Here is a 23879-nt window from a genome sequence, read left to right on the forward strand (position 1 = left end):
TGAAGTGAGAGAGTGGCATGGACATATATACATTACCAAATGTAAAACAGATAGCTAGTGGGAAGCAGCCGCGTAGCACAGGGAGATCAGCTCGGTGCTTTGTGACCCCCTAGAGGGGTGGGATAGGGAGGGTGGGAGGGAGACGCAACAGGGAGGGGATATGGGGATATATGTATACATATAGCTGACTCACTTTGTTATACAGCAGAAACTAACACAACATTGTAAAGCAATTATACTCCAATAAAGATGTTGGAAAAAAAAAACTTAGCAGCTCTGTCCACTCCACACACTTGTCTCCTAAACTGGCCTAAACTCAGTGTCATAAAACCTTCTGATTACTTTCTCCTCTAAGTCAAGGAAGCAGGTTTATATAGTGGGCAGGTTACTGGACTTGGAGACTGAAGCCCTGTGTGCTGATCTTAGCACTTGCTACTTGGCTTGGGTAAGTCCCTTATGATTTTTTTTTTTTTTTTTTTTTTTGCGGTACGCGGGCCTCTCACTGTTGTGGCCTCTCCCGTTGCAGAGCACAGGCTCCGGACGCGCAGGCTCAGCCGCCATGGCTCACGGACCTAGCCGCTCCACGACATGTGGGATCTTCCCGGACCGGGGCATGAACCCGTGTCCCGTGCATCAGCAGGGGGACCTCTCAACCACTGTGCCACCAGGGAAGCCCCATTATGATTTTAACCATAAACATTCTATTATCAAAAGGTCCGTTTCCAGACTTTTGAGAATCGCCCTTCTCTGTGAGCCACCATGCTAGGTGCTGGAGAAATAATATACAAGCACAGGGCCCTGCCCTCAGGGAGTTTAGTGCTTAGTGGGAAAGAAAGGTGAGAACTCCAGGGGGAAAGGTAGGGCTAGAAATCAAGACTGAGATGATTTTTTTTTTTTGGTTGTCATCGCATCTCTGTCAGATTACATTTCTCTATTTCTCTATTGTTCCTTCAATGTGCATCTTGTTTTACTGTAAATGTTTTCATGAGAATCCTTTTGCCCTGGAGAGAGATCTAACAGAACCTGTTACACAGTTACATAAAATACTGTGATGTCTTGCAATCCAAGTTAATCACGGCATTTGAGACTACAAATACCTTTGGGTAAGTCATCCAAGAAGACTCCATCTTTCTTCCTGTCAGAGGGAAATGTCTTCCGTGCCATTTGCAGTTACTTTGCTCATTAGATAAATCCTGGAAGAGGGGGTGAGAGCACAGTGAAATTCCCTAGGTACTAACAGTTTCCCAAGGAGTCCCCAGCACCCCTGAAGAAAAAGTTCTTCCAGTGTTAAATCCAGAAAAGCAAAAGTGATAGTGATAGCAATAGTTACCTGAGAAGTTTGGGGTGTGTAGACCCAGCTTAGGCCCCCTCAGAGATTATGTCTGAAGTGAGAATAAACTGCTTGCCCACGCACTGGGAAGCAGTTGCTCCTGGCCTCCGCATATTGACCTGGCTGTGTGCCTTTGTCCACAAGCTCAGCTGTTCTCAGCGGTAAATCTTGGGTGATGAACTAAAAAAAACTGTTTTCTTAAAAATGTAAATATTCTATTTTTCTTCTTTCTACTAATAAAAATGTATCTATTTGATTAAGAGACTTTCCAGGATCATTTATCTGACCTTTGTTTACTTGGTTACTGGTTTTTTCCAAAGCTCACAAGCTCACTTTCCAGCCCCTGTCTCTGACGGTAAAATCCCACTGACTCAAAGTGGTTAAGAGCTCTAAAGCTGAGAGATGTCAGCTGGGTTTGAATCCTGGTTCTGCCTCCTAACTGCTGCAAGAATTTGGGAAAGTCATTTAATTATTTAAACCTGTTTCTTCATCTGCTTATTAGGGAATACAGCTGACCCTTGAACAAGATGTTAGGGAATCTCCACCCTCGAGGAGGTGGGAAATCCTTGTAACTTATAGTCGGCCCTCCGGCTCCTCCTCAGCTCTTCTGGCAAGAATCCAACCAACCACAGATCCTGTAGTTTCACAGTATTTACTATTACAAAATTTCAAATGTAAGTGTACCTGAACAGATGGTCAATAAGATAAATTACACAATTAAATTTTTTTCATCATTTGCAAAAATATATGACAAACTACGGTAACAAAGTTTTTTGGGTTTTTTTTTGTACAAATGATGCAATCAACTAAGGAATTCTAATTACTATACCTATCATGAGTTAATAGGCATGTTAAAACCCTGCCATTTTATGTCAGGCTGAAGGAGTCCTGGTTGGCAGCACAGCAGGAGTGTCAAAGCTGGCAGGAGGACCCCAGGGTTCCTGACTTTATCACCTCCACCTTCTCTTCCAAAGTCTTGGCTACTATAGATAAAACCCGTAGTACTTCAGACAAATCGGTACATAATCGAACCCCAAATGTGCATCAGGGTGAAACTTTCCAACAGGGGTTGTGAGATCTATGCAATCTAGGAAACTGTCTGGGTATCTAAGCATTCCCATAATTTCTGCCACAGTCAGCAAGTTTTTGAAGGTTCTGTGACATTAGAACCCAAGTGGGCTTTGGTGTACCCAAGGCTCCCTGGGGCCCAGACAGCTTGACAGTCTCAGTTCTGATTTAGCCAAATCTACTTAATGACTTAAAATCAAGAACAAACTAACCTAGGTTTTGTGTTAATATCCACAACTTTATGTATAGGTTTTTCTGTTATGATTATTTACCTAATGCATGGAGAGGAATCATCATCTAGTATGATGCTTAGTAAGTTTGTCTCACTAGAAACTCAGTTCTGAAGAGGGAAGAGATATGGGAACATACGTATATTTATAACTGATTCACTTTGTTATAAAGCAGAAACTAACACACCATTGTAAAGCAATTATACTCCAATAAAGATTTAAAAAAAAAAAAAAAGAAACTCAGTTCTGTTATCGGGGAATAACAGGGGAAGGTGGTCTAGAAAACTATGAAGTGTGGCATTAGGCCTAGATGTGAATCTAAGCTATTACCTGAAAAAGTTACTTAATCTCTTGGGAACATAGTTTCCTCAGTTGGAAAAAGGAGAAAATACTGTGGATTAAAATAGATAAAGGGTATTTTGACTACAATAAGTGGACAAAAAATGGCACCCATCATCATCATTATTATTATTACTATTAGCATATTTTTATGCTGAGAGTTAATAGTTTTAATTATGCTTTCAAATTACTTAGAAGAAAGGCATCATCCTTGGCAAGTATCACAAATAAAATTTACGTAGGAAGAAAGTGATTTACATAATCATCTAATCAATTGATTATTACTTCCTCCTGAGAACTTTCACAATCGCTACAGTGAAATCCAGAGATAAATATTGTGCCCTGTGATTATGTGAATTTGAATATAATGCAGTCAGAATATGTTTCCCATCCTCTTCAATAAACTTATCTTGGTCATTATATTAATCTCAACACTGAGATTTATGCGACTTAGTTTTTTATACTACCACTACAGCATCACAGAAGGATTTTATTATATTTCATTTTTAAATTTATATTTTATTTATTATTTTAAAAAAAATTTTTGCCACATCATGCAACATGTAGGATCTTAGTTCCCCAAACAGGGATCGAACCTGCACCCTCCAACAGTGGAAGCTCAGAGTCTTAACCACTGGACTGCCAGGGAAGTCCCAATTTTCTTATATTTTACATTTGGATGTCATCACTGGGTTGGTCTTTTGATGTGTCCCTTTGACCAGGCTACAGTCCCCAGTTATTCCATCAAACACTAATCTAGGTGTTCCTGTGAAGGTATTTCATAAATGTGATTAAAGTCTACAGTCAGTCCACATTAACTAAGAGATTATCCTACATAATCTGAGTGGGTCTGATTCAACCAGTTGAAAGGTCAAAAGCAGAACTGAGGCTTTTCTGAGGAAAAAGAAATTCCACCTGTGGACAGCAAGCTTCAGTTTGTGTCTGTGATTCCCAGCCTGTCCTGCATGACAGCCTGCCCTCTGGCCTTCAGATCTGCCCAGCCAGCCCCACAATCATGTAAGCCAATTCTTGCAGTAAATCTCTTAATAAATATCTTCTACTAGTTCTGCTTCCCTGGGTTAAATGCTGAGATAGCCATGAAATTTTTGTTTCTTTTTGCATTAAATCTAATTGACTGCACCTTGACATAGAAGGTAGAAACTTCTCCTAAAGGTCCTCTTTATTATGAATGAGTTGAGTGGGGCTAATTATTTTCATGATTGATGTGAAAATGCTTTTAATTAAACAGGTTCCTCTATTTTGCTATATTTTTCTTACCTTTCCACTTCAGAAAGAACTATCAGATGTATAATAGATTCAATAACAAACTTCCTTTGTAAATCAACCTTTAATAATTTAAAAATAAATATATTTAGCTATTGCATATAAGTGAAAAAGAAGAGAAAATAAAACCCTCATGTCTAATTGGCAAAAAAGTTAAAACTCATATAAAAATAAATGATATTTCCTAAAGATTTAAAAGTAGGTTTTAGAAAGGCCTTAGATTTTAGAAAAGGAAGTGCAATAAGAAATCATTTCATCAAAATAGAAGCAAACATTGTCACTGCTTTGCCAGTGACAATCAAATTTCAAATGACTTAGCAGGAAAATTTTTATAACTCTCCTAGACAGAATGTCTTAAAACTGTCTCTTAATACTGATAGTCTTTTGCCAAGTTTCATTTCATCCTTAATTACTCTAAGAATTTCTAAAACTAGAATACACATACAGGCTTTAAAAGCTAATTTGAAAATAAAACCCCAAAGGGAGCAGGATTTGAAACTAAACTCAGATTTTAATTTAACAGAAAGTATTATTCATGACAATTTTTCTAAGATAAATGAAGCAGCCCTTTTAAAAAAACTTCACTTTTAGAAATGTTAAACATTTATTCATTTTCTTATTGGGAGCTCTTTTCCTGGTTGTAATAAGAATATGCACAAATAATCATACATTTTGATTTTGAATATTGCAACCCAAAATTCAAAGTGGTTTTCTCATATAGGTTAGGTACTATTGTAAAATAAATTAATTTAAATTACAAAGGACTAGTACCAATATATATCTAAGAACTGTATTACCATTTACTTGTAATAACAAACATGTGCTTTGACATTTTCATTTATTATAAAAATTGAGTTTTCAATGAAAACTATGGTTGTGAAAAAAAATTTGAATTAAACAGTCCTTTAAACGTAAACTAAAAATCATGGAAGAATAAAATGTCAAGCAAGTGAACATTTTTCCTGTGATATATACATATTGTTATGTAAACAAAAGCAAAGATCAAGATTAAGTTAAATATCCTTGTCAGCAACTGAAATACATAGATTAAAATGGTTATTTTATTTTCTTCATGCTTCCACTGAACACAGCTGGCATAAGCACAGCAATAGGAACTGGATGAATCTTTGCATTCCCCTCACAGGCTTTAGGAGGATACATACCATAAAGATACCTCTCTATGAGAAAAGAAAATATTAGAGGAATCAGACTCCTGAAAATCATGACTTTCAAATATTAAGTCACCTTTTTTGCTCTTCTGTGAAACTACATGGTTTATCAGAATTTTGCCAGTTGAAAGACGGTAAAGCTGACACTGGCGTGATCCAGCACTAACACAAGTGGCAGAAAATCAGGCACAATGCTACACAGATTTTCCTCTCAATGTGGATTATCCATGCACTAGGCGATAATGGCTTCCAACACAAAACAAACATTTTTTGGATAAAACACAATATTTAAGTGGATATATTTTCCACAGGAGTGTTTCTTTGAAGTATGCCCCAGAGACCACTTGAATCAGCATCAGGCCAAATACTCAACAAAATAAAAGTGTGCATTTGTGGGCCCAATCTCAGACCCTCTGGGGGCCCTGGGGATCTGTACTGTTAACAAGCCCCCCGGGAATACTTAGATACAAATTCATATGAAAGTTTGAATATCACTCTTGCAGACTATTGGGGATTTCTTTTGGCTCTTTCTTTGACCACAAATATTTCATTATCTCTTTCCTGCTTCTTACTTATTCGCCAGAAGGAAAAACAAAACCAAAAGCATTTCTGATTTTGTCAGCCAGTGGTGATAACTAGTAGTGGTATTATTTTTTCCCTCAAACAAATATAGTAGAGTAGGCAACATATGATACTGCACCTAAATTTTTCAAAGGTACACCACAGTACTTTTTAAAAAAAGCTTTCAAAATGTATACATAATAAAAACGTTCAAAATGGTTTGTAAACTGTCATCTGATCAAGACGATACAGTGTAAAGAGAACTGCTATTCAGTGTGGTTGCTGAATTCTCAGAAAGGCCCCTCAGGGTTGTCTTTCACAAACACTGAGACTCTTAGCAGGCACCCCAGAGCTCACACCAAACGATGCACTGCCCACCAGGCAGAACTAAAGTACCTAAGGATTGCTCATAAAAAGACAAAGAAAACAAAAGCTCAGTTTCAGCTCCAACCACAAAAGGAGTCTCAAGACCTACTGCCAATATGTAAGATGAATACAGATCATGCTGACTTTCCTCAAAGAAAGTCTAATTTCAAATATACTTATTAATATCTGCCTGAAATCTAGTTTATATTGAAAGTAGAAAGCATGATACACTTCAATGTGCTACTAATATCTACTACAGTGTTTATGTTCTATAAGATCCCTATGGATAAAAGCAATTTTGCCTGTGAATAATATAAATTAGAAACCAAAGAGGTAGGCAAGTATCATCAGAAGATGATCTCAAAACAACATGTTGAATAACAGGCTTGAATCCCCAAAGAGAAGTTAACTGGAAAATGAGTTCCAATACCATGACAACTGCCTCAAGAGCAGGGATTCCCAGGTCTTTCATGATGACATCCACCTTCCAAAGTCCTGACTCCTGATATGGTGCCATATGCTCTTCAGATATTCAATTTTAAGAAACATCTAATAAAGTAAAATGTAAAAAAATGATACTGGAGACCAAAGAGTGAAGTTGACATCAGCTGGGCTCTTTAAAAATCTCTACTCTCACATTAGAGTTGGACAAGACCTTGAAGATTCATCTAGTCCAACTCTCTGGTTGTACAACTGAAGAAAAGTAGCTCATTTCCCACTGGTCACAAAGCACTATAATTCTGAAAACATGCTATAAATCCAAAAAGTGTTCAAGGTTAACTTGCCTATTTATAAAGCCTATTATGTAGCCAAGAGGCTACACTTTCAGCACTTATGGCCATTGTCTGAAGCCCCATCCCTGGGGGATGTTTTATAATGTGTTCCCGTGATTAGAGAGAGAAGGGCACCAAAGGCCCTGGTTGCACCTGGGGTGGGGGAGAGGCAGAACATCATCAAGAGAAAAATAATTTGAAACCCCAGACCTGCCTTAATGAAAAGTTGCTCTAGGCTCAGACCAGGGCTTATCTTCACCTCTTTACAGGAGACACACCTCTGAGCACATTCACATTCTTCAATAGCCAGCTCTGCTCTGGGCAAGCACTGGGGCAACAATGCTGTTCTGCCCAGAACATTGAGAAATACAGCTGGACAACTGGAAACATATAAACCCACAGGGCAAAGACCTATATACAGCTGTATTTAACTTCTCAGTAATTGTCACTTGTTTTGCAAACCAAAAAATTGCCTTATTTCCTTACACCCTTACTTACCTAAGATTTTTAGTTCCGCTCTAAAAAGGTAGTTATAGATGATTTTTTCTTTTCTATTTTCCAGACTTTCTGTAATGGTTTCACATTTCTTTTGGTAATACAAAAAATGAAGCTATTTTTAAAGAGAAGGTTTTAGTCTAAAAGAAAATGAAAGGATACACACAATTCCCTCTTGACTCTGAAACGTCCAAACCTGAACCTGAACGAGGTGTCCGTGTGGTACAGTAGAAATGCAGTCTCAGGACTCGGAGATTTTTGGATCCCAGCTCTACCACTAACCTTGGGCAGGGTTTTAGTCTCTCTGAGACTTGCCTTCTTCATCTGCAAAAAGGAAGAAATAATACTTCCCTCACAGGATGCTGTGAGGATAAAATGACGTACAGGGCCTGGCACATGGCAGACGTCTAGTAAATGGTGTCCTTCTCCCCACTGGACTCAGAGAATCCTTGGGTAAAAGGAATCGCCACAGCCCACACCAGCCACAGCCTCACTGCACCCCATTTAAATTTGCAAGGGTGCTCCATCTCAACTCTGCCCTACTGCTCTAAAGAATCACTATTGTGCTTAGAAAAAGTTCTTCATTTTTATGTTCCCTCCTTTAAAACTGTACATACAAAACATTTTTTAAAAACTGTCTTCCTAGAAATAATGCAATGTTTCCTAAAGCACAACATGTCATGTATAAAAACAATTCTGAAAAACATGACTGAATTCGTTTGTACATTGTTTCTTAAAGTGCACCAAAGTAAATATTCATGACCTTTAAAATGTCACTAACCCCCTTGGGTTATTTTTTTAAATAAAACTAAATATTTATCTACAGAGATGTATGTGGTTTTTGCCTCCAATGTGATGGCAAAAAGCAGCAGTGTCTTCCAGAAAAAAATAATTGATAAACTTGACAAAGCATATCTTAGCAGCATACAGAATAACTGCAGGCTCAATAAAGCACAATCCTGATTCCTACTAGAGAAACAAAATCAATCAAAGGAACAGAAAACCATCTCCCCACCCTAAATCAAGGATTTCTCTTGAACCCTGGAGGTAACACGTGTGATCACTTCCCTATTGTGTATCCTTGGTAACAGACTTATAACTAATCACCATTCTTTCGTCACACTGCACACACACACACCCTATGAAAAACAATATAGTTTAAGTGGAGAAGCCACGAGAAAAAAATTCAAAGTCAGATAAAGAACAACCATCACCCAAAACGTCAGGCAGTTCCAATATTCACACCACAGTCCGATGTTCCCCACACACGTAGACAGCACTGGGGCGTATCCGTCGCCTTGTGTGGCCAGGGAGCCGCGGCAAAAACTTGAGGGACTTAGGCATCATGTCCAGGCAAGCGTCATGGAATTTCTTAATCCTCCAGTAGTAAATCAGTGGGTTCAATGCAGACTTGAGGTAGCAGAGCCAGAGTAGCCAGGTGCTAATCTCAAAAAAGTTGTGTTGATAGTAAAAGTGCTTGCTGAATGTTGCCACAAGGCTGTAAGTGGTGAATGGGGCCCAGCAGAAAATGAAGACAGCAAAGAGAATCAAAATGGTTGTGAAGGCACGTGTTTTAAAGCCCATGTCAATGCTCATCTGGAAGGGTCTCTGTAGACTCATGAGACCCAGTTTGCTGGCCTGGCTGAGGCATATACCTTCAGGGTAGCTATGGATCCTCAAGGCATTGTGCCGAAGGGTATTGAGTATGCCCATAAACGAATACAGTATCACCAGGAAGGGTAGGAAGAAAGAAATGAGAGAAATCAAAATCACATAAGCCTGGTAACCTGGATTGGTTGTGTACCCAAACACACACTGCGGGGCTCGGGAAGGTATCTGCAGGTCAGGGTTTCCTACTGCCAAAGGAAAAGCTACACAAAAAGAAGTTGCCCAAGAAACTGCAATGAGAACCTTAGCCCTATATGGATTTAGCTTATCCTGCCTCTGGACTATAATAAGAAACCTATCGATGCTAATGATGAGCAGGATGGCTACTCCCTCTATCACAAACAACCAGAAAAACATAGCAGATACCCTACAGAAGAACTTCCCAAAAATCCATCTGGTGGTAAGAATGGTGACCAAGGCAAAGGGCATGTTCAGAACTGCAAGCAACATGTCTGCAAAAGCCAGGCTGGCCAGGAGGATGTTAATGGCGGAGCGCATGGCAGCTTTTTGGTAAACCATGAGGCAAACAACCAAGTTCCCAAGAAAAGACACAAACAGAATAAATATCATTATAGCAGAAAGGATGATCTGGAGAGGCAAGTTTAGGCTCTTTAAAACTGCTGGTGTTGGGGGCACAGCTGTACTATTCAGTGTCAAGGAACTCAGCCCAGTGGGAGCCATGGTTTCAAAACTGTATCTAAGCAGCGGACCAATGTCGGGATGCTGGAATGGTGGAGGGACCGTAATATTCATGTTGGTGTTTTCATAAACTACAAATGTTGTGTTGGATGCCCCAGTATGGGATGCAGTCAACACTGCAGAGAAGACCATGGTTTCAGCAGGATGGAAGGCGCCGGCAGAGATGTAGGTGTTCTTCAAGTATTTCAACACAGAGCAGCAGTATCATGTTTCACTGATGGGCTTGGAAACACACTCTGGAAAATGCACAAAGACTTCCATCTTCCATAGGAGTCCTTTTGCCTGAAAACAAGCCCAAAACACAAAAAACTGAATGGGAATGAGTTTTGTAAATAACATTTGACTTCTTACTTTTCATCACGAAGGACCAGTTTTCCGCCTTTTCTAACCCTTTAAAAATATTTAAGTCTCTAGCCTAGTCATCACTAAAGTACTGTTGTTCTGTTGTTTCATTTTTAGTCAACTACAATGGAAATTTCATGACATTCATGTATAAAGTGAAAGTGAAAAGAATGAAAATGTATTACTGCCTTAAAGGCAAAAATTATAACTTCACAGTTAATTTTTCTTTTAAATTTCCAGGAGCAGCATAGCCTTTCCACAGTCACTATTAATACAGATTTTATTAATAATGGTTCTCCTGAGAGTATTCTTCATAGCTCTTTGGTACAGGTTCATTCCATTTTTACATTAGCACAAAACTAGTTGGCAAAGAACCTTGAAATCAGTATCCTATTTAACACATGATAATCAGACACTTTTGCTTTAACACTTTCACAAGTAGGCACTAGGTTATTTCCAATGAAGGGTCTGAAACAGTTTCCTGGCTTTCTATTTTATTTGTAAGTGTTTCTTCCCAGAAATCCCACCACGTAACTACTGGAGAAGTTATTCAAGAAGAGAAGAAAAATTATCTGTAAAACGTCTTGGTCATATTTTTAAGACTTCCTTTCTTTTCTAAAGCTCTCTTTGCTTCTCCTATTCTCTCTTCTTTCCCATGCATCCATTTCCACCTTTTATTTTCTGATACAAATACTTCTATCTTCTCAATTTCTTCTCCCTAAGCCTTGTATGTCAGCAATTTGATAGATGTCAACCAAGAAATAAAGATGGGGATTCTAAAGAAGATGACTAGGAAAATATTCAGGCGTGAATAATGAATTCTAGAAAACATTTCATTTTCTTGCTCCAAAAAGTTTATCACCTTTCTCTTATCCTAACCCCCAACTTCTTAATTTCTGTGACCCTGGAGTTTTCTGTAAAGGACTTCCTTAATCTACTATCTTCCTAACCCACTTCTGTTATGTAGGTTCTTACTTCTTTACTGGAGAGGTAGCTTTAATCTCTTTAATTAGAAAGAACTCTCTTTGGATTTCTGGGTAGATTCCTTTAATAAATCCCTAAGATTGAGGGGCGTGGTGCACAGTGCTTTAAGACAATGCTGTAATTTTCTCATTATTTGAATTTACAATTACTCATTGATCTTAAGGGTAAATGCTAAAAGTTCATTTATTCATTTCCTATAGTATTGAGGGTAGAAGCATCCCATTTACGAGACCCAAGATCCAGCACTGTAGCCAAATCATGGGCTCTCTACTATACTCGTATCTCTCTACAATCCCCAATTTGTGGTCCAGGGCTAACCTTATGAAGAAGGAGAATATTCATCTGTTTGTTCAAAATATTAACTGTACTATACACTTTCACTGTTATAGCTTAATTTCTTTGTCTCTACTATATGTTATCCATCCTCACGTGTTCATTTTGAAATGCAAAACATACCTGGATAAGATGCCCCACTAATCCAGTGACTCCCAAACTTTATTAACCACAAAGGGCCAATGGAAAAAGGGGCAGTGGTAGCTTTACACCATAATCACCACAAGTCTCTTTATAACTACCTAAATATACATACAAATAAGAATAAAGACTGTGCTTACTACATAAACCAGCCTCAATACGATTCTATCTCTAGAGAAAAATTATAAATGTGTACCTTAGGCAAATGTGTATATTAAGCCTAAGGTAACAGTGATAACTGTGTTTGACCAAGTAAACAAATATATCCATGCTGAAGGTAGCACACACTTTGTAAACACTTAGTTTTCTCGACCATGTTGAGGAACTAAAACAAAAAATGGAACGGAGCCAAAACAAAACCATAATTTAAAAGATGCTTTTTAAGGTTGTTACATGTGTATATATAGTCACAACATTTTACTGCCATTGTAAAAACTTCTAACTCAAGTCACTCAATTATTCATCCATCAAATATTTATTTCAGAGCCTACTATGAGCCAGGCACTGGAGAGACAGTGATGAACAAATGGTTCCTGGATTTCTGGTTAAACAGGACCAAACCACCACCTCAAAATTACACTGAAATGACAGTAAAGGGATTTTTAAAAATAAAATGTACGGGGCTTCCCTGGTGGCGCAGTGGTTGAGAGTCCGCCTGCCGATGCAGGGGACACGGGTTCGTGCCCCGGTCTGGGAAAATCCCACATGCCGCGGAGCAGCTGGGCCCGTGAGCCATGGCCGCTGAGCCTGTGCCTCCGGAGCCTGTGCTCCGCAACGGGAGAGGCCACAACAGTGAGAGGCCCGCGTACCGCAAAAAAAAAAAATAAATAAATAAATAAATAAATAAAATGTACAACTCAAAAGGACAAGAAGTATGAATGAAAGATACATCAATAGATAAGAGATTTTTTTTAATGTTTCAAAGCAAAAGGCAGATGGTGGTGTGGTAACTGAACAGAGTAGAACAGAGAACTTTTTATCTTCAATACTTACACAGAAATATGCTTAGAAGAAGCTGACACACCCTGTAGGTCCCCAGAGAAGCTCTGGATTAGGAGGTACCAGTTACCACAGTAAGTGTAGGTGTGGCTGAAAACTGGGAAATTGAAAAATATATACACAGAGCCATCGGAACCCCAATCCAGGCTCAGGGGTCTTCTCTTCCAGCAACCACATGAAAGCACGTACTCCTGTGCCAGTAGCCCAAGTCGCTGGCACAACTGAACCTGATAAGCACTAAACTTTAGCATATTGGTGCAGGGCTGAACACAGCAGGACTGGATGAATGTCTGCACATTCAGCATGAGAACCTAGCCCCCATCTCCACCCTGTTCCCAGATGGCCAGCAGCCAGGCGTATGCTACCATGCAGAACTGAAGGACTCGTCTTTTCCAGTAACTTAAAAAGCCCTAGAGGAAAAAATTCTAGATACTAACATTTGATGGTGTCCCAAGAAAAATGCCAGCTTGGTGCCCAGTTATCCTGGATACTGAAGCACACCCACTATCAAGGCCAACCCACACACACAGAGCTTCCAATCAGTTTTTCAGTGCTCATTAAATAGAAATGGTAAATTTCCCAAATATATAAAGAATCTATAAAAGGATTAAACAAAAGCAATGTTAATAGTTAAACATTAACGAAAAGAACTGGAATTTCTAATAACAGGGAACGTAACATACATGAACTTAATAATGCCTTTGCCCTGGTATCTGTACATGCTCTTCATTCATTGTACTCCTGGCTACCAGAATAGAAATATTCTCTGGCCTTTCTTTTCTCACTGCAAAGTGTAATAACCAAAGCAGAGCTTTTGAATACTCATTGTAACTATGTTGAAAGATTCTTTCCTCTTAGGTATTCTCATCAAATACCACTGTGACCTGCAGTTTCTTTGAATTTCACAGAAGACTAAATAAAAGTTTTACACTTAAAATTTGTACTTCCACAGGAAATGGGACGGTAGCAACATAAGAACAGCAGAAAATTAGCTCAGGTCAGTAATACTTGCTTAACAGTCCTAATGTTTAATCTACGCTAGTCTTTATTTGCCATTTGTCAGAAACTCTCATTACATATTCTAAGAAAAAATTAAAATTGTATGTGAAGGTTTATATATATGTGTATATATTCATACACACACATACATATATACACACACCTCACATGTATGTACACACGTAAAACTCACGTATGGCAGAAGTGATTGAATTTATGATTCTTTCTCTTATAACATCTACAGAAACAACACTGGGGCAATCAGATTAATGACACAAGTAAGTGTTTTATGTTTGGGGTACGCCAGAATTTCACAATCACTGGGGCTTCACCGGTTGGAATGGGCAGTGGAGGTTGTAGAATTCCCCCGGTCTTCGTCCTTTAGTCTTATCTGCAATTCCAGTGCTGTAGATATTTGTTTCAATTCTCTGAAAAAAGTATATGCTCCTGGGCTTCCCTGGTGGTGCAGTGGTTGAGAGTCCGCCTGCCGATGCAGGGGACACGGGCTCGTGCCCCGGTCCGGGAAGATCCCACATGCCATGGAACGGCTGGGCCCGTGAGCCATGGCCGCTGAGCCTGCGCTTCCGGAGCCTGTGCTCCGCAACTGGAGAGGCCACAACAGTGAGAGGCCCGCGTACCGCAAAAAAAAAAAAAAAAAAAAGTATATGCTCCTAAAAGGCAGAGACTGATGATTTTATAAATCTCACTGTCCCCTATGACTACTATGCTTTGCTCACAGCCAGTGCATATATGGTAAATTATATTTATTTGCTTTATGCTTTGTCAGATCAGAGAATTTCTTCTTTACTCATTTTAATATTTATTTATACATTATATGCACATAATTTTGCTTAAAAAATTATTGAGTTTTTCAATGACAGTCAAATCCTGTACTACCCTTCACCATTCCACTTCTGTTTTTAGAGGTAGTCATTTTTAATTATTTTAAAGGTTTTTCTCAAAAGTACTTATTCTTTATATATCTAAATAATATGAAGAAATTGCTTTTTGATTTATCAATATTGTATATTACATCCTGATTTCCTATTTGGATAAGGGGTTAGCTGCCATAGCACCTCCTAACTTACTTCTCATCCCTTCATACTACCAAAATCTTTATTTGAAAATTTTGAATTACAGAAGTTAGTGTTTCTATTAATGTATTTAGGCTAATAGTATATTTACTGATAAGCTAAAAGAATGTTTTCTTTCTTGTGTAAATTTTGGATTTCCTAGAATAAATAATTTACTTCTTATTTTCAATTTTTAAAAATAACTATCAATATTTTTTTACCTGCTCCACCTGAGAGATTTTTTTTTTTTTTTTTTGCGGTACACGGGCCTCTCACTGCTGTGGCCTCTCCCGTTGCGGAGCACAGGCTCCGGACGCGCAGGCCCAGCGGCCGTGGCTCATAGGACCAGCCGCTCCGCGGCATGTGGGATCTTCCCGGACCGGGGCATGAACCCGTGCCCCCTGCATCAGCAGGCGGACTCTCAACCACTGCGCCACCCGGGAAGCCACACCTGAAAGATTTTATACCTAGAAGTATTATCCTTTGGAAGGTCAGATTTATCAACTACATTTTTATCTTGGAGTCATTCTTTTGGCCTCATGTCCCTCCCTGAAGTGATACACTTCTCTCTGTTACAAAGATGCCAGCCAGAAACATCTCTTTACTACCATCTTGGAAATCCTCCTTTCTGCCTTGGGCTCTTGGCTTCCATATTTCCTAGGTCCTTTGTCTCCCACTTCACTGCTTCCTTTTTATTCACTTCCTTCTTTTCCAGGAACCAATTACTTTTGAAGGAAGAACACAAGGGAGGTAAATTTTGAGTCCTGTATGTTTGAATAAGTCTTTATTTGTTCATACTAATTGTCTCAGTTTAGAATTCTCAGCTGAAAATAATTCTCTGAGAATTTTGAAGGTGTTGTTCTACATCAGTGGTTCTCAAAGTTGAGGGTATATAAGAATCACCTGGAGCACCTGAAAATACAGACTCCTGAGCCCCACCCACTGAGTCTCTTAAGTCTGTGGTCTGGGGTGGGGCCTGGAATTTGAATTTCTGGAGGACAGAAAAAATTAAATTGAGAACTTTAAATTCCAAGCTCAAGGATTAGATGAAGATCCAGAAAGCTTCTTCAACAACAGTGCTAGAAAACTTTTATCTCCTATTGCCCCAGAAATGGAATTTCTGAAAACTAAATCAAAGTCTAATCCTATGGGTGGCAATGTTACAATGCAAATTGAATTCCCAACCTTACAGAGTCTCTTCTGTTAAAGTTAGGGCCTGACTGGGAAGGAGTAGGGGCCTGAAAATTGGGATGAGGATATATGGGGATTTTGATGAAGCTGAGGCTTAGGACCTTGTGCTGCAGTCTTCTTTACCAATAGTAATAGCCTTTCCTCCCTTGCCTAATGAGGTTAGCTCTCTCTTTGCCTGAAAAATCAGTAAGGGCCTCACCTAAGATAGCATCTTGCAAGGGAATTTTGCCCTTCCTAAGGACCCTGTTCCATCTACCTCTCTTGCTTCTAGACCTACGACCAGAATCAAGTCCCAGCAGAATCCAGTGTGAGGTATAAATTGTGACCTAGAAAGAAGTACCATTTATATCAAAAGATATGAAAGATAATTCCAATTTACATAGACAGAAACCAGGGAGTATGTATGGAAATGGATGCTGAGGGTATTGAGTCAGCTTAGAAGGAATATAATGTTAGATCAGATCAAATTTATTGATATGGGCACACTAAACCAAGATTCTGGATTCTCTGTGCTAGCTCAAATGGCTGAAAATGCCTCTAATAGCATGTTCAGTTGGTTGGCGGAAGCCTGGTCCCAAAGGTAACCTACACTACATGAAACTGAGATGCCATAACTGCTTGGTAGAGAGGGAACTATCCAAAGACTTCAGCAGATAGGAAGGCTGAACTGGATTTATCATGTAAGACCTGCTCACCCACTTATAACTACGTCACTTGGTAGGATCCAGAGGGCACTGCCTTCACCAAGGCTTTGAGAGATACACTGGTTGAAAGGACCAGCAGCATCCTTGAAGGTCTCTATAGTAGCTACTCTCTGAAGACCAGGAATGACAATGGGCAATGTTGTCATCCAAGAAATGGGTTCCTAAATTGAATGGGGATGGTAGTATCTCAGAGTGGCAGGGGCTCTGTGACAGTACGTAACAAAAGATGAGGTGAGCCTGATTATCAAAATGGGCAGGGAGCAAAAGCTGAAATCAGAATAGTCTGACCTGCAGAGATCACTGGTGTTTGATCATGGTGTTTCTAAGAGAGAAATAGTTAGAAAGCTACCAAGTGCTACTTGATCTGTATAAGCAGCAAAGCTATAAAATAGAAAAATGCAACTCCTCAATCAATTCCCAAACTTGAGCCAGGACACAGACCTAGAACCTCTTGTATTCAAGAAAGCCAGGCCCCTTTGAGGAAGGACCTTGCTACACAGCTATAAATTTATACTATAAATCTTCCAGTCTTCCCCAAAAAACCTGCAACAAGTTACCAGGGTATACACTGAGGAATGGGGAAATAATCAGAACTTTGTGGGATTGTTGGATATGGCTCTGAAATGACTCTCATTCCTGGAGACCCAAAATGGTACTGTGTTCCACCATTCAGAGTAGGGGCTTATAGAAGTCACATGATTAATGGAGTCTCTGCTCACTTCCAGCTACCACTCACCCCAGAACTCATGCCATCATTATTTTCCCAGTTCTGAAATGTGGAGTTGGTACCGACACACTCAGCAGCTGGCAGACTCCCTCACTGGTTCCCAGACGTGTGGAGTTAGGGTTATAATGTAAGAAAGGCCAGGTGAAACTCCTAGCACTACCTCTACCTATGAAAACCAGAGACCACTTTGTTCCTGTAGAGACTTCAGAGATTAGGGTCATCATCAAGGACTTAAAGGATGAAGGTGATCATTCCTAAAACACCCACATTCGACTTGCCTATCTGGCATTAGAGAAAACAGATGGATCCTGCAGAGTGCAGGTGCTGTACCAGATGTGATTTCTTTGCTAGAATAAATAAACACACTCCCTGGCAACTGGTACATAGCTATTAATTGGGCAAATTATTATTTTTTTCTTTATATGTGCTAGCAAAGAATGCCTGAGCAGTTTGGCTCCAGCTGGCACCCTACTACGCTACCTTAGGGTTCTATCAGCTCTCCATACTCTAGTCTAGTCCTTCATAATCTAGTCCACAGGGACCTTGACTGCCTCTCCATTCTGTAGAATGTCATGCTTTCCATTATGTGCTGACTGAGAAGTAAGTAGTAACTACTCTATACTTGGTAAAACACAGGTGTGCCAAAGGTGGGGAAAGATTACTACAAAAATTTGGCCTACCATCTTTGTAAACTTTCTAGGGATCTTGTAGTAGGTCAAGATATCTCTTTCTACCACTAAAAAATAGGCATAGTACTTAGTAGGCTTTTTGGATTTTGATGGCATCATATACTTATTTGGGTATGTTACTCTAACCCACTTATTAAGTAGCTTGCAAAGCTGCCAGGTTTGAGTGGGACATTTAATAAGAGAAGGCTCAGCAACAGGTCCAGAGTGCCATGAGAGCTGCTTTGCCACTTGGGCTACATGACCCAACAGCTTCACTGGTGTTTTAAGTGTCTGTGGCAGATAGAGGCTGCTACATAGTATGGCATTTGGCAGTCCTTTTGTAGGTGAACAGAGACCTTTAGGAGTTTGAACAAAGCTACAGAGCATGAGCATTTCACGTGAACGGGGTTATCTGACCTTCCAAAGCCATAAAATTGGGTATGCACAGAGCTCTTCAACCTTAAACAGAAGAGGTGTATATGAAATCAGGCCTGGCAAGTCCTATGAGCACAGTTAGGTTAACATAAGAAAGTGGCTCATATTCCCATAGCTCTTATTCTTGCTACACTGATCCTCTCTTCAAACGTCACCTGTGGCCTCACTAAGACAAGTTCCTTATGACCAACCAGTTAACTAAAGAAGAAAAATTCAGGCGTGATTTAGAAATGGTTCTATACAATATATTGGTGCCACCCAAGAGTGAAGAGTTGTAACACAACAGCCCCATTCAGGAGCCCTTAAGGTCACGGCAGAGGGAAAACTTCCCAGAGGGCAAAGCGTTGAATGGTATATAGTCATTACTCAGTATCCCAGGAGATTGGTTCCAGTACCCACACGAATATCAAAATCCAAGGATGCTCAAGTCCTTTACATAAAATGGCATAGTATTTGCATATAACCCACATATATTTTCCTGTGTACTTTAAATCATCTCTAGATTACTTTTAACACCTAATACAATGTAAATGCTATGTAAATAGTTGTAAATACAATGTAAAAGCTATGTAAATAGTTGGTGTGAAGCAAACTCAAGTTTTGCTTTTTGAAACATTCTGAATGTTTTTTCAAGTGTTCTCAACTGGCCATTGGTTGAATCTGCAGATGCAGAACCAGCAAATACAGAGGGCCTACTGTACCTGGTTGTTCATTTTGAAAGAGACATGTCAGAAGTACTGATCTACACTCATTCATGGACAGTAGCTAATGGTTTGGCTGGCCATATACACGCTCACTAAATAGCAACTTCACAGATAAGGAGGTAAATAATCTCGTAGAGAAGATGATGCATTCTTCAGAGGTCAACCAACCTTTTTCTCTACTCTTGTTCTTCTCAAAAGGGATTATGAACAAAGTGGCCATGGAAGTACAGATGGAAGTTGTATACGGCTCAGCAACATGGGATTTCCATTCACCAAAATGAATCTGGCTACAGCCACTTAGTACTTAATCTGACAACACTGAGGCCAAAACTTGACTTAGTGAATATGGCATCATTGTCTGGGGCACCCGCCAGCCATCTGGTGGAAGGTTGATTACATGGACTACTTCCATCATGGAACACTTTGTTCTCATTGGAATACACTCATATCCTGGATAATTTTATCAAATTAAACTGTCAATCATAAGATCAGTATGTTTAATATCTGTACTGCCTTTCTTTCACAGAATATCCCATATGTATACAGAGAAAAATAATCAGAAAGCTAAAAATCTCTACCTTTTCAGTTACATATTTGGAATAAAACAGTGGAAATTCAAAAAGAGAACATTTAGAATTTTGTTTTTAAGTACTCAGAAGCATATCAAGATATTTAGTCTGTACTCAAAGCAGGAATTTGTATTCTTAAAGAGGATAACTTCTTTTCTCCTGAGTTTTTCTAGAAAGTAGAGTGTGAAAGAATGTCTTAAGCTTTTTTAATATATATAAACTAGCTTTTTAAAAATTTCATAGCAACTCTGAGATTATTACTATTATAATCCCCATTTTAAGTAAGAGGAATTAAATACCAACAAACTAGATAATTCAGAAGAAATGGACAAATTCCTAGAAACATACAACTTACCAAGACTAAATCATAAAGTAACAGAAAATCTGAACAGACCAATAATGAGCAGGGAGATTGAATCAGTAATTTAAAATCTCCCAACAAATAAAAGCCAGGACCAGATGGCTTCACTGTTGAATTCTACCAAACATTTAAAGAATTAATATCAATCCTTCTCAAACTCTTCCAAAATACTGAAGAGGAAAGAATACTTCCAAACTCATTTTATAAGGCCAGCATTACCCTGATACCAAAGCCAGACAAGGATACTACAAGAAAATAAAATTTATAAACCAATATCCCTTATAAACATAGATGCAAAAATCCTCAACAAAATACTAGCAAACAGAATTCAAGAGCACATTAAAAGTATCATACACTATGATCAAGTGGGATTGATTCCTAGGATGCAGAAATGATTCAACATATGCAAACATTAACAGAATGAAGGATAAAAATCGTATGATCATTTCAATAGATGCAGAAAAAGCATTTGACAAAATTCAAGATATTTTCATGATAAAAACTCAAAATAAATTAGGTATATAAGGAATGTACCTCAACATAATAAAGGGCATATATGACAAACCCACAGCTAATATCATACTCAAAAGTGAAAAGCCTTCCTTCTAAGATCAGGAACAAGACAAGGATGCCCACTCTTACTACTTTATTCAACATAGTACTAGAAAGTCCTAGTCACATCAAATAGACAAGAAAAAAAAAATAAAAGGCATCCAAATTGGAAAGAAAGAAGTAAAATAATTCCTTTTTGCAGATGACATGATCTTAGAGAATATCCTATTAGAACTAATAAATAAACTCAGTAAAGTTTCAGGATACAAAATCAACACACAAAATCAGTTGTGTTTCCATACACTAACAACAAACTACCTGCAAGAGAAATTAAGAAAGCAATCTCATTTACAATAGCAACAAGTTTAACCAAGGAGGTGAAAGATTTGTACAATAAACACCATAAGGGCTTCCCTGGTGGTGCAGTAGTTGAGAGTCCGCCTGCCGATGCAGGGGACACGGGTTCGTGCCCCGGTCCGGGAAGATCCCTCATGCCGCGGAGCGGCTAGGCCCGTGAGCCATGGCTGCTGAGCCTGCGTGTCCAGAGCCTGTGCTCCGCAACTGGAGAGGCCACAACAGTGAGAGGCCCGCGTAACGCAAAAACAAAACAAAACAAAAAAAAAACACCATAAGATTTTGATGAAAGAAACTGTAAGAAGACACAGATAAATGGAAAGATTTCCTGAGTTCATGGATGGAAGAGTGCTATTAAAATATCCATAATACCCAAAGCTATCCACGGATTCAATGCAATCCCTATAAATTCATACATAAAACCATACCACACAGTGGTTGTGAGAATTAAATAAGATAGGTTGCAAGAGGATTATAAAATACAAAGGGCCATCAAAATATAACATATTATAACCATGATCTTTCTACAGCACTTCAACTATTTTATGCAATTCATATCTTTATTGTATACCTTTGTGGGAGTATAAACTTGTTCAGCTTTTTGGAGGGTAAACAGGAAGTATTTTTCAATATCAAAAATAAACAATTTAAACACTGTCTGGAATTCCACATTATAGAAATAAAAGCAGAAACATGAAGATAAGGATATTTATTGCAGGATTATTTAAGAGTGAAAAACTAGACCCTTTCTAAATGATCATCAATAAAATAGTAGTTAAATGAATTATATACACACAATCTATCACAAACAATAAGCTAATCCATAATAGTGACACCAGAGAATGTTCACAAACACTGAGTGAAAAAATCAACTTGCAGAATGACATACAACATATTCCCAGTTGTGTGTGTATGTAGATGCATGTACATGTGTGTATGTACATGTAAATGTATATGTTTAAGCAGACCAATAGACAAAAGAACATACATCAAACTAACAAAAAGGATTTCCTCTCTAGTGTGAAAATCAGGGTGCAAAATTTATTTTCCTTCTTTACTTCTGGCTTTTTTTTTTTTTTTTGCTGTACGCGGGCCTCTCACTGTTGTGGCTTCTTCCGTTGCGGAGCACAGGCTCCGGACGCGCAGGCTCAGCAGCCATGGCTCACGGGCCCAACTGCTCCGTGGCATGTGGGATCCTCCCGGACCGGGGCACGAACCCGTGTCCCCTGCATCTCAACCACTGCGCCACCAGGGAAGCCCTACTTCTGGCTTTTTAAAAGTTTTTTTCACATTAAACTAATACTGACCTTTATAATTCTGTGGAACTTTCCTCACTGTTTCCTATATAAAACAGGACGCAGGATGCAGCCTATCTTCTTTATAACCTATCAGCCCTAACACAAAGCTGTGTACCCTAGTGATGCTAAAAATGCAATAACCATTTAGAGCACCCTTTAACCATGGAGAAGAGAAGCAAGCCATCTAGTTTGTGGATATTCTTGACAAACTGGGCCCAGTGAAGGCCCTGGGTTCAGACTTCTCAGGGCTCCCAGCAGACACCTCCTACCTCCCCGAGTCCTAGCTCACTGTACACACTCTAAAGGGTGACCTTGAGTCCACTGAGCCCAGGCTGCTGGGAAGGTCGAGAAATTAAAACAACAGCTGCTGTTCTAGAACTCTTCTGTCCCTTAAGGAGTCAAGTATACATGTATTTGGCCTCTAGTAAAGACCAGCAGAGGACTAATAAGATAACCGAAGTGTTCTAGCAAATTCATAACTAGCACAGTAAAATAAAAACAGGTAAGAATTTGAAATACTGGCCTTTCTCAGACTGTCTGCTTTTGTCTTGAGCAAAGTAAAAATCTAAAGAAAAGGAAAATGCCTAAGAGAAGAAGCACTCGTATCCTGGGTTACTGAGCATCTCTCTCCCACTCTGGGCCACAGGCAATGCTGGAGGAGGAAAGGCATCACACCACTGTCCTTCTCTGATACTCACCACACTCTCAGACAAAAATTTCACTTGGCCTCAAAGGATTCCTCCCTTCACCCGTATCTTTCCTCTCATTCAGGAAAGAAATAAAATTAACACTAAGAGAGGAAAGAGACCATGCATCACACATAAATCCATCTTCTTTACCTATAGTAAGCCCTTAATACTTGTCTAGAGATTCTAACTAGAAAAGGGGAACAGTAGACAAAGAACATACCAGGATGGACTCAAATATACTCAGTCTACTCTTGAGTTCTCTACGGGGAGCCAGAAATAAAGAACCAGGCATTTCACCTCAGAAGTAGCCCAAATTTCAACTTGATTTCATTTTTACAAAAGCAATCATCTTTATTGGGCATTCTGCTTTAAAATTTAGAAAAACAGTCTACAGATAAATTTGTATCACTGTAGCAATGTCTACTTTTTTGGGTTGAATTATTATTTTTTGTTTTATCTGTAGATAGAGTAAAAGGAAGCTTTGAACAAACAAACCAGAGGAAAATATTTAACAATCAAGTAGAGTGGATGGGGTAGGGGAAGGCTTATTTGAAGTCATTTTTATAAAGAGAAAATCATCATTGCATCAAAATTTCACTTATTTTCAAGGTATATCTAACTTAAAACCTATATGTAATAAAGCTAAAGGGAAAAAAATGTTATGCGCACATTTTAAGTATGAACCATAGCAATGTTCTATTTATAACACGGTTCCATTCCTAATATATTTCTAATTCCAACCAGAATACTCACCACAAAAAAAGAAGAATTTTT

At 38.9% G+C, this 23879-nt stretch overlaps 1 protein-coding gene across 1 annotated transcript in view; it reads right to left on the minus strand.

The window, feature by feature from the left end:
• Positions 1–4877: 4877 nt before the first annotated feature.
• Positions 4878–23879, minus strand: part of GPR63 (G protein-coupled receptor 63) — a 50058-nt gene continuing 31056 nt past the window's right edge. Inside the window, exon 2 of the mRNA XM_081251113.1 lies at positions 4878–10264. Within this exon, the coding sequence (XP_081107239.1) occupies positions 8855–10114 (1260 nt within the window). The 5' untranslated portion in view covers positions 10115–10264 and the 3' untranslated portion in view covers positions 4878–8854. The remainder of the gene's footprint in view (positions 10265–23879) is intronic.

This window comes from Mesoplodon bidens (assembly GCF_964165515.1).
Source record: "Mesoplodon bidens genome assembly, chromosome: 12".
Lineage (NCBI taxonomy): Eukaryota > Metazoa > Chordata > Mammalia > Artiodactyla > Ziphiidae > Mesoplodon > Mesoplodon bidens.